This window comes from Terrapene carolina, unplaced genomic scaffold, assembly GCF_002925995.2.
Source record: "Terrapene carolina triunguis isolate 2854851 unplaced genomic scaffold, T_m_triunguis-2.0 Scaffold706, whole genome shotgun sequence".
NCBI lineage: Eukaryota > Metazoa > Chordata > Testudines > Emydidae > Terrapene > Terrapene triunguis.
The window spans coordinates 7,248,231-7,260,448 of record NW_020665057.1 but is presented as its reverse complement, the minus strand read 5'-3'; the positions used below and the strand labels follow the sequence as shown (position 1 = coordinate 7,260,448).

General features: G+C 42.4%; 1 protein-coding gene across 1 annotated transcript in view; it reads right to left on the bottom strand.

The window, feature by feature from the left end:
* Window positions 1-12,218, bottom strand: part of ALPK1 (alpha kinase 1) — a 74,469-nt gene that overhangs the window by 30,478 nt on the left and 31,773 nt on the right. Inside the window, exons 2-3 of the mRNA XM_029913508.1 lie at window positions 8,910-9,089; window positions 3,645-3,799 (exon numbers count right to left, since the gene is read on the bottom strand). Coding sequence (XP_029769368.1) covers window positions 3,645-3,799; window positions 8,910-9,030 — 276 coding nt within the window. The 5' untranslated portion in view covers window positions 9,031-9,089. The remainder of the gene's footprint in view (window positions 1-3,644; window positions 3,800-8,909; window positions 9,090-12,218) is intronic.

The following is a 12,218-nucleotide window of genomic DNA, read 5'->3' as shown; positions in this document are numbered from 1 at the left end:
AACGCTCTATGGTAATAAAGCACCTTTCATTCAAGATCTCAAAGTACTTTGCAAACCTTAGTTCATTAAATTTAAGAACTTATTCTAAACTTAATAATTTAGAATAAATGCAGATGAAAATTGTTAAAAGGTTTTCCTCAATATCTACGAAGGCTTATTTTTCTTTCAGAGAATTTAATTATCTCTTTGCCCTCCACATTAAAAAAGAAAAAGTTGTTCAGACTTTTATCTTTCCTCATCAAACTGTAAACATTCCTTTTCAGCCTCATTCTTCTCCCCCCCTCCAGCCTTTGATTCAAAGAGCTCTTGCTCTGCCTTGAAATTTTATTTAAAATTAAAAAAAGGGGGGGGGAGAAGGAGGAAAAAAATCCCTTTTCCTGACTAATACTAATAATACAGGTCAAAATGTCAGTCGATCTACAATTAAATGGAAAACAAAAAAGGTTTTCCCTTTTTTCCCCACAGTACAATAGCACTGGAATATAAATTACCGATGAAGATGAAATAATACTTCAAAGCACACGGGGAAGGGCAGCACAGTGTTTACAAAGTATTTTCAACGGCACGATGAAACATTGAAGACGACGGTAACCCATGGATTTCAGGGGGTATTGGTGAATGGTTTAAAACTAGCATGCGGTAGGATTTTAGGTCCCTATAGTCTATGACCCCATGATATGCTTTGTTTAACAAGGGCAGCTGCAGTTATCAACAGATGTTTCGGCAATAAATAATTGGTATCATCTCGGAAAAGACCCATCTACCTGGGGAGCGGGCATAATGCTGAAAACACTGCTCCACTATTACAGCCACATTAATCTCCTATCTATCCAGGTTTCTCGGGGAGTTTACTGCAGGTGTTTATCCTGGGAGAGAGCAGACAAATGCTCCAAAGTTAGAAAGCTTTGTGAGGATTGTAAAGGAGGTCGGCCTCTGCCATAAATTTCTGTCTAGGGCCACACACACCAAGAGAAAAAAGAAAATACCAAAATAAATTGAGAATTACAATAAAATCCTCCTTATCAGTGGAGCGTACAAAAGCAAACACTCCCCACTTATTAGTAACATGTAAGAGGTTCAAGTCAAGCTTCCAATTTTCTTTTTTTAAAGCTACTTGTGCTGATGTTTAAAAAATATGATTGAAGTTCCTGGATCCAAAACTTGTTGGCTGTACTCAGGCCTGACTCCCAGTGAAGTACCGTATACAAGATCAAGAATGGAATCCCGGCCTCAGTGAAGTCAAGAAGAGTTTTGCCATTCATGTCAGTGGGGCCATTCATGTCAGTGGGGCCAGGATTTCTCCCCAGGTCTCTTGGGCCTGACTCCTCTTTCACTTGCACTCTGCTCACTACTCCTGATGTACCTCACTATAAGTGAGAGGAAAACTGGAGTCTTTAGTTTAACTCTGTTTTTAAACAGGCACCATGAACCTAAATATCACACTTGACTTCAAAATAAACAAACAAGCAACACTTGATATTTCTATAACTGGAAAAGGCTGGAGAAAAAGTGGGTTTTTTTTTTATCCATCACATTCCAGGCTTGGGTCTTTAGGCACCAGATATTGATTGTTTAGGGCTCAATCCTACAAACCCTTTCTTGGGTGAGTAATCCTTACTCTTGTGAAAAGCCCCATTAAAATCAAAGGGGTTTCTTGCATGATGCAGAAACATTTTTGCAGGATTCTGTTGTGGAGTTTCGTCCCAAAACTGAGGGCCCAATCCCACATGACCTCACTCATGTGAGGATCCATACTCTGCGCTATCAGCCCCATTGAACTAAATTTCAAAATCAGGTTTTACAAAATATTATATAAATATGTATTTCAGGATTTTATTTTAAATGTCAATGCAAAGTTTTCTGGGAGGATTTAAACATTCTCCTCTTTTGCTGGAAACGTGAACACAACAGCATCACAGTAGTGCAAGATCACTGGGACGTTAAAGGGGCTAATAAAGTGAAAGTGACTAATCTATTATTATTAATTTATTGTTTGTATTACCATAGCAACTAGGAGCTCCAGTCATGGATCAGGACCCCATTGTGCAAGGCGAAAACAGAAGAAAGGCCATCCCTACCCCAAATGCATCAAGTGCAGAGATTAGTAAACAGCATAAATGAAGTAAAGTTATTTTTATGTTTTTGTTTTGTATTAATGAACAAATCATTCCTTGTAGGCATATTCCTGCCCATTTATATAATTAGTTCTGCTTGAGGGAATACTATCAAAGTCCTTTTAGATACTTTCTTTCCTGTACCATTATACAGTAGCAAAATATTTGTACACATGGAGATGTCACTGCTTCCACCCACTATATCCTGCCTGGAGCCTTTCTGGGTATGTCTACACTGCAATTAGACACCCATGGCTGGCCCATGCCAGCTGACTTTGGCTGGCGGGGCTTGGGCGAAGGGGCTGTTTAACTGCAGTATAGATGTTCAGGCTTGGGCTGCAGCCCAAGCTCTGGGTCCCTCCCACGTCGCAGGGTCCTAGAGCCCAGGCTCCGAACAGCTACACTGCAATTAATCAGCTCCTTAGCCAGAGTCCCACGAACCCGAGTCAGCTGGCACGGGCCAGCCATGGGTTTTTAATTACAGCATATACGTACCCTCTGATGCCAACCTCCTGCATTGTCCACCGGGACTCATTTCCCCACTATGTGCTGTGCTCTGAAGCCTGGTCTACACGGGGTGGGAGCGGGGGGAAGAAATCAATCTAAGTTATGCAACTTCAGCTACGTGAATAACGTAGCTGAAGTCGACGTACTTAGATGTACTCACCGCAGTGTCTTCACTGTGGTGAATCAACTGCTGCCGCTCCCCTGTCGGTTCTGCCTGCGCCTCTCGCGGCAGTGGAGTACAGGAGTCGACGGGAGAGCGCTCGAGGGTCGATTTATCGCATCTAGACTAGACGTGATAAATCGATCCCCGCTGGATCGATTGCTGCCTGCCAATCTGGTGGGTAGTGTAGACGTACCCTGAGTTAGGCTATTTTGCCCCACTGTCAGGCACAGCAAGAGAGTCTCTTAATAATCAACTTAAAGGCTCTCATTGGGTTGCCAGCTGGGAATGGGGGTGAACATCATCTTAGGTCTCAAGTTCAAGTCTGAGTCTCAGCTAGCCCACAGCCCAGAAATCTAACAGTAAGGCCTGATTTTGCTCACACTGACATCAATGGAAGAACTCCTATTAATTTCAATGGGAGCAGGACTGGGCTCCCAGTTTCTGAACAGCAATACTATCCTTTATCCTTCCAGCTTTCATTATGTCTAGCCTATCTAGAGATTAGGTACTCCATGAAGAGTGATGGCACAAAGCCACTGTCTCCAGGATATGGATTCATTAAAATCACAACAGGAATGATTCTAACGATTCTAATGATTCTGTTCATACTAATCGGAACCTCATTTCATCTGGGGAATTCAACTAGGGAAGCGATGGGAGTTCCATATCTAGTCTGTGTGTGATTGGCCCTTTTCTAATAGCTGCTTCCTCAGATCAGTTCATTAACAAAGTCATTGTCTGCTAAATTACAGTGAGGAATGGTGTCATCTGTGTAGCAGTAAATATAGAGGACTAGGGCACTATACACTCAAGAATTGCATTTGTAGATTTTAAAGGAACAGGTGTGCTGAACTTCATACCAGTAATTCATGCAGCCTTGCACTGATCATATCTTGCAGATTTGTTTTGTCTTCTGGGCTTATGGCTTGTTTGTATTGCCACTTCTCTGGCACGAAGGGCCACTTCATTTCCTTTGCCTCTTCAATAAGGGTCCTTAGATCATCAGGGAGCGAAGCTGAAAAGGTCAAAGTGCAGGTAAGGAAATTGCAGATGATTCAGCCTCTGGTGTTATGATGTAGCATCTAACCTGCAAAAAGCATTCCCTTGCCTGCACCTCTTCTCAGGCACTACAAGCTGTTAGTTTTTGTCACAAGAGTAATAATGAGAGGGGTGCGTCTCATCGGTTGCTCTGCTATGCCCTGCAGGTAAATTGGGGCTGCCAGCCATTAAAAAGGTTTTTAGCAGGAAGTAAAACACTTTGGTGGCCGTCTATGCGTGAAGAACTAGAGAAAGAAACGTAGGAAACATTTTCCCCAAAGAACAGGTTTTTGGCTGAGTAAATTAATCCAACAGCATGGTAAACCTATCCCATTTGCTAAAGACTATTAGAAATCTGCTAATGACTAAAAAGGACTAAGATAATTAGAAGGCTTGGAAAGTTTGTTAAATAATTCTTCAATGTCCACATTTGCCACAAAGGTCATTGGCAATGAATTATTCAAGCTGCAGTAGTAGAAATAATTGTGGATCACCCTCCCCCCCCCCGCCCCACACACACATACTCCCAGTACCACAGTGAAAGGAGTAATAAAACTCAGTTATGTAGAAAAATGAAGACGAAATTATTCAGTCCATTTGAATGGCTGATGTATGGCACAGGGAATTAATTCTCTACAAATGCCCTGTATTTACCAGCTGAAACTGCATCACCCATACAGAAAATCCATGGACCAAATCTTCATCTGCTATACAGTAGGGTAGTTCCTTTGAAGTCCATGGAGCTACATGGATTTACACTAGCTGAGGATCTGGCAACATGTGCCTGTACTGTTATGCTTCATTTTCGGTTTATGTTAGAAGTAATAATACTCCATAACATATAGGGTAGAATTTTCAGAAGTGGCTCCTGCTGGAGCCAATGGACCACTGACTTCAATGGAAGCAGAATTAGGTCAATTTTACACTTTTGAATTCCCCATTGGCAGTGCCTTACATCTGAGGATCTCTAAGTCCTATTTAAAATGGATATTGCACAGTGAGGTTAAAGGCCTGATTTTCAGAGGTGAAGAGCACCCAGCACTACCATTGACTTCAAGTGGTATGTTGCATGCTCAGCCCCTCTGTGATTTGCCAAAGGTCACATGGTGAGTCAGTGGCAGAGTTAGGAATAGAATAGACGAGGCATGAATCCAGGTCTCATGACTCTCAGACCTCTGTGCTAACTACCAGAACTTTATGACTCCCACTGCTAATAAAAGTGGATTAACCAGGGATTATTGACCAGCTGGGGTTAATGGCAATCATCAGCTGCGTATCTAGCCCCAGCTGGTCATTGATCCCCAGGAAAAATCCTGTTCTGAGATCATCATTACTTAATGAGATAATGAGTTAAATGTACTTCTACATTTCTACAAAATCATGATATCTTAGAGATAATAAATTAAAACCCACATTTCTTATCCTTATTAAAGTCCACTTACTGACAGTGAGATCTATTGGGCTGTAGAATAGTTTTCCTTGGAAAATGATGGAAGCCCTGACATTCAGGGACAAATTTTCAAAAGTTGCCTTTAAAATTATGCCCACATTTTTGCACATATTATCTCACTCAAGTGACATTGCACTGCAGTTATATGTTGCTAGCACCCCACAAGCAGCCAGGATTCCCCAGTGTTTTGAAGCACTGTCTGGGCATTGACTGTATTATTCCCACTGCTGCACAGGCTGGCGGAGAGCGAAGGCACGGAAAGGTGGCTCAATGGAATGGACAGAGGGGATGACAGCTATGTAGCATGCTCACCTCTTCCCAGTGCTAACAGAAACTCTATGATAACAATTGTGGTAACACATAAATAGGATTGAGGGAAACTTGGCTGACCACAAAGAGGACAGAACTAAGATCCTGCCTTTTTATGTATAGTAGCCTTAAACAAAGAGGAAGTTTCCCCTGGCCGAGGAGCCTGCTGGAGCCTGCTTGGAGACACTGAGTCCCAGAAGGTGCCACTCTGGTGTGCTCCCGGGCTGTCCCATGTGGCTGACAACTCCAGCAGAGGAGCTTCTCCCAGCTTCCCCTTCAGCCCAGATCAGCAACAGCAGCAGAAGAAGAAAGAGGTCAGGCAGGCAAGCAAGCAATACCTGCAGAGATGCCAGAGTCAACTTTTCTGCCAGAGTGACTTCTTTGACTCAGACATTTGCAGTTAATGGATTTAACAGTTGCTGATATTGACTTGCTGCACCGCACTGCTTGCAACTTCCCAACGTTGCCATTCTCTCCCTTTCTTCTTCCTCATCTCTCCCCTCCCCAATAAAAAAAAAAAGCACTGAATTAAATAATACCGACATTTAGAGGACAGTAACAGCATCAAGCATTACAAAAGTAATAAGTAATGTGGTTTGGGACACTCGTAGGCAGGCTCTCTAAGACCATTACTGTTACCCTCAACTCCAGTGAAATTTAAATTTGCATTAAACATTTGATTTTAATTAGGCCCCGATCCCGCAGATGGACTCTGTTCCCATTTGGATGCAATAAAAAGCAAAGGATAGAATTAGGCCTAATTCTTTCCTATTATCTTAACCAAATGTCCCTAATGCTGTGTTAGTTAAAAAAGAATTTAGGATAAAATTTCCTAAAGCACCTAAGTCACTTGGGAACTTTAGTCTCACTTTCTAAAGTGACTTGAGCACTTAGGCCAAGATCCTTAAAGGTACTTAGGCACCTTACTCCCATTGAAATCAATGAGAGTTTTCAATGAGAGTAAGGTGCCTAAGTACCTTGAGAACATGGGCCTTACGAACCCAAGTCTCATTGAAAGTCAATGAGTCTTTTAGGTTGTCTTTGGGAGCAGGTCTTCTTAAGCATTTGTAATATGCCTAGTACAATGGGGCCTTCCAATCCTTACTGGAGCCTCTGGATGTGACTGCAATAAATACAATTATTGTATTGTGTTGCATTGTATCATCATCTATGGAACCACAAAATATTGCAGTGGCAACTATAAATAATTCTGCACTCTTCAGCCAAAATCCAAGCACCACCGATTTTATGGCAGGGCTGTGTGATCACTGTAAGCAATGTAAATTCACGGCTAATTAGGAGGGCTGAAGAAGGAGATGAAACTACACTGAAGCTGATTTGCAGGATTTATAAACAAAACAAAAAACCTTAAGTAAGGTATGGTGAGGATTCTTTTTTTCCCCATTTGTGTGTGTTTGGCTTTCAGTTGTTCCTATGTTTGGTCTGAAAACCAGTTTCACAAAGGCAACGTCTGGGGGAGGGGAAAGAAGAAAAACCCTCAGCGTTTGTGTTCAGAGAATCCCCTTGGCTCAAACTGCTGCCATAAGTGACCCTGTACTAATGCCATTCTGTTGGAAGCACATGTGGGCTTGATGAATCAGTTATATCACAATCTGATTGTTACTGCTGTTTAAAAGCCACCTGCCATAGGAAAGGGGATCTGCAGTCTGAGATCATCCAGCCAACCTGCAGTCTGTGCCCTCCAGTAGAATACACACACAGACAGCAACTGTGATTAGGTATTAATATTATTATCACTGCCCCATTGCAAGTGGATTTTCTTCTTTTAGCCAGCCCATGGCAGCCATTCCTAAGAAAAGCCTGAGCCTCACTTCAGTCTCTGATCACTCACTTCCTGAAGCAGTTTACCTGAAGGGCCATGTCTAATTTTGTAACTATAAGGGCACTGATTTACCTTATCTGGAACTAAGCTGATTATTTCTCATGCTTTGTGGCATTTAATAGGAGAAAAGAAGAAGAGAAGGATGAAGAAGAAAGCGCTACCTGATTAGGAGTTCAAGAGCCCATTCTAAAGAGTGATAAAGCTTAAAGGTATTTGTGATGAGAAAACAAAGTACCCTTTGTAGAAAAAGAAAAATCTTCCCGTATCTATAACAGAAACCTATCCACCACCCTCAAACACAACCATGCTCAGAAACTAACTGAGGTGCTTGATAGCCAGCTGATCTCCCAGTAAGATCATGGGTTTGCAAATCTGTTCCAAGCAGACTAGAATACAAAATGGGTCAATATGGACTAAATATTATTAGGATTGAATCACTCATGCAAAGTGGGGAGAATGCCCTGAATGCATATAGTACCAACTACAGACAAGTGAACTAGTTGGTGAGAAACACATGCACTCTTATTTAAAAAAAAAAATGTTTTCAGTGCTTTTTAAAAATCTCAGATTCAACTATTAATATTTTCCTTTGTATTCAGGGCATGAGTAATTTTTCTGTGTGGCAAAACAGAATAGGTATACTCTCCAGCTGGTGACAGAAAGAAAGACACTCAGAAAACAAATTCAGTAATGAAAACTCAAAAGAATTCTTTATGGGAAAAATAAAAGCTATGATGGTGTAACGTTGGGTAGCCCCTTAGAAAGCTTTTTACAGAGTGAATAGAACTAACAGTAACATTTGGCAGGTTCTCATATCTAATACAAATTTAAATTTCACTGGAATTGAAATAATTCAAAACACCAACCATCACACAATGCTGAAATAAATGCTAGCTTCTCCATAGGACAGGCAATGTAAAACTCTTGCATCTTAGCACTCATTTTGTATGTATTTATTCCAAATATTAAAGGCAGAGGATATTCTTTCAATATGGATATTGCAAGTGTTTTTCTTGGAACACCACTTGTAGAGGTGTTGCATGTTTTACAAGAAAGAGATTCAAATGGTGAGATTTTTTGATGAGGAGAAACTGTTAAATACATAAGCAACAGACAAATTCCTAGTGAAAGGAAAGTAAATAAGTGCCAGCATTCAGAAGTTGCATTTTTTTTTTTTAATAATTGAAATTTATGTGCATCAGCAAACTTTTGGGCATTGTTCTTCCCAAACTAAACTGTTCCTTATAGGCTCATGTTTACTGAAGCCTAAAATTGGAACTGACAGCAATTCACTGCAACAAAGTGGGCTTCTTTCCCTGCCTGCCTGCAGCCCACATCCCATTCATGCCCTAGAAATCCAGTCATCTTCTGACACTCATCTGCTGGGAGAAGAAAAATAGGACAGGGATGGGGATGTGTCACTGTGGCAAGGAAGTTCACAGCAATCTGCTGGCTTGTTCCTGGGGCCTCTCATTGAGACCTCACCTTTGCACTGCTGGTACTCTCTCTTGTCTTCCTCCGATGCATCAGACATCTTGGGTGAGAGCACATCCAGAGCTTGCTTGCACTCCTGAAGCAGGGTAGCCACGACTTTTTGATTATTCATGATGCCTGCTCCCACTCTGCTGCGAATCGGGCGTCCCTGGGTGAGCAGTGATCAATTACCTAGGAGAAGACACAAATTCCAAATGAAAAGGATCCCTTCAAGGCTGAGGTACCTGATGAACAAAAGAGAGGGAAGATGATTAACTAAAGCATCATCAATTATCTGTGAGACTCAAGCAGGGAGAGATAATAGGGGAAATACATGACAGCCACGGAAGACTTTATTAGAGGAGTGTGTGAAATAACTGCAGGGTCTCTGTGACTAACTGTGCAAGGCAAACATCTCTGAGGTACCAGAGAGCAGAGAGAAAGGGCTTGCTTTTCAATGGAGCCATAAAATCACAAGCAGTGCAGTGACTAGCCAGGGTGCACTGAATCCCTTTTCACTTAGGAGACTCACGCAGTCAAGTGCTTTTAGTTTGAACTGAATTGTAGACCTTTTAACACAGAATTACAGTGAAATGCCACATTTTCAAACACTTGCTGGGTGACATGGCATATGCTTACTGGAGCCTGCAGGGAAAAGTTAGGCTGTATAATTTTTACTCATGGGCATCGTAGTATGCAGCTCTCTCTTATGCACCCTCCCCGCAACTTCTCTAATCAACACAACACGCTGCTAATCCCCCAATACAACAGTCTCTCTAAATAATATCTTGAAAGGAATCTTTCCCGGCATTCAAGATTTCAGAATCTATATCTAGAGATACTAGTGTTTGCTTCAATGGCTGTCAACACAGTGTGACATAGACAAACTATACACAAAAAATCTAGTTTGAAATTACAGAAAACTATGGAATGAGTTCAGCTACAACAGCCACCTTAGAACATAGAGGGGGAAAAGGACTGTTTTTTATATTATGGGAGGGGCTGGTAGCACTGCCTTGTATTAGGATTGCCTGACATTTCCCATTGTAAGATCCTGTTTTCAGTTGCTTATAACTTTGCCGAATGTAAACCATTTTGGCTGAAATTTTCCATGCTGGCAATCTGCCTCAGACTGGACTTTTTTAGAAAAATTTCAGCTGAAATGGTTTCCAAGAATCAGATTAGAGAAAGATATATTGTTTTGCCTCTGTTAAATTTTGGTGACCTTCACTTTGAGAACTTCTAGTGCTCCCCATTTTGGAGCAGGGACTTGAAGTTTGGCATGGGGTGGCCTTTGTGTCAGGGATGAGCCTTTTGATGACCCTGTGAAAATATTCCAAACTTTGGCCAAGTTATAAGCCTTTAAAAAATTGAAGTTGACTCCTGCTCAGAAGAGACTTTGATTTTAGCAGTGAAATTCCCCAAAGATTCCAATTGCATAGGGTGACCAGAGAGCAAGTGTGAAAAATCAGGACAGGGGGTGGGGGATAATAGGTGCCTATATAAGAAAAAGCCCCCAAAATCGGGACTGTCCCTATAAAATCGTGACATCTGGTCACCCTACAATTGCACCGGGCCTGCTCCAACTCAAGATTGAGCAGGGCTTTCCCTGCATTGGATCTCAGGGCTGCTGCAGGCTGGGCTGAGTCCAGGTTCAGGTCAGGGTCCTGAAAATGAGAACAGGAAGCCTGTCAATGACCCCCGTTAGGCCCAGGCAGTTTGGAAGACAAAGCTGCTTGATTCAAACACAGAGGGGACAAGAGCTGGACCTGCAAGGGGAGTGAGGGATAGATTGGCATAAGGAACCTGGGTAGAAACTGGGACAAAGAGCTGGGGGGCAAACACTGAGACTGGACAAGGAGCCTGGGAAGGAAAATTGAGACTGGAAAACATGGGGAAGGGGGAACTGGAGGACAGATTGTGGGAGGGAGACAGATTGGATAAGCTAGAAGGAAAGGTACTGGGACTTGCTGGTCAATGAGACTGGGTCAAAAAGATGGGGTCACTGGAAATGGCTGGATAAGGAGAAGGGTGAAGACAGGGATGGGAAGTCCAAAGCGATGTTGCCTGATCTATTAATTGTATGCTGATTATATTACTAATTTAGTTTCCCTAATTAGCACTCTGAAGTTTGGTAGGTTCTTGTATCAAGATCAGGCCCAGTATTATCAGAACTACTGTTGCAACCATGCACATTGAGGGGTCCTAATGTAACATGCACACTCTGGTTTATAACAGTTTTATTAATACAGTTAGCAAATTCACAAAACACTCCAACCCAGCAAAGCAGGCAGAAAAGGATAAAATGAGTGGACCATCCATATACTTATCCCCATCCCTTGCAAAACAATCTGAAGTGTTAGTCATCTTCTTCCTCACCATCACCAGTGGTCATCATCCTGGCATCTCCCAAGAGCTACGTCTCTCCCTCTCAAAGCACACAGGCTGGGATACAACTTTCATAACGTGTTATGCTGATACCACTATGCCTAAAGCATATTCAGTAGGGGTTTCAGCCTCTTTTCCTTATTTATAGCTTATTTAGGTGCTATGTTGGGGTACCCGTCTCCGAAAGGTTACTAATCCTTTCCCCACATGCTTATTTGCATGTGTGTCAATTAGTTTACCATGGCATTCTTGTGACCAGACATCAGCAGATGTCCTTAACTAAAAATATCCTAAAAAAAAATCCCATCTTGTGCTTACCTATCAGCAGTTTAGTTATTATTACAGCATTCTATCTTGTGATTCTTGTGATCTAGCTTACTCTTGGTTAGCTACTTATGCCAAGGGTTTTGGGGCCTTATGCCAGGCTTCCCCTAGCACATACCTATACCTATAGGCTACAGTGATAGACCTAGGACTTTCTGGGCAAGTAGACTGGGACTGGTATGAAAACCCTGAGGAGTGGAGGCTGGGACTGGCTAGGTGAGGACAATGGGATTGGGACAAGGAGCAAGGGGTGAGGAAGAGACAGGATTAGGGCAGGGCCACATTGGAAAGGATGGGGCAGAAATGATCACATTTTGGGGGGGCAGAGCAGAAAAGTCTGTGCCCACTGGAGCACACTCCCCTACAGAGCCTAGAATGGAACCCAAGATCTCTGAGTCTTCCCCACTCCTCAGCGGTCAGCAAATATCCATGAAACCCTGGCAAACTCTCTAATCCCGCGCCAACACTGGTCCACATACAGGATGACAACCTGCTACCGCTATCATTTATTCCCTTAGCTCCACTGGCAGAGGTCAGTGTAGTGGCTCTAAAGGTTCCAGTTCTGCTGATGACCCATGTGGGAGTCAATGTCATGCCACCTGATGGAAT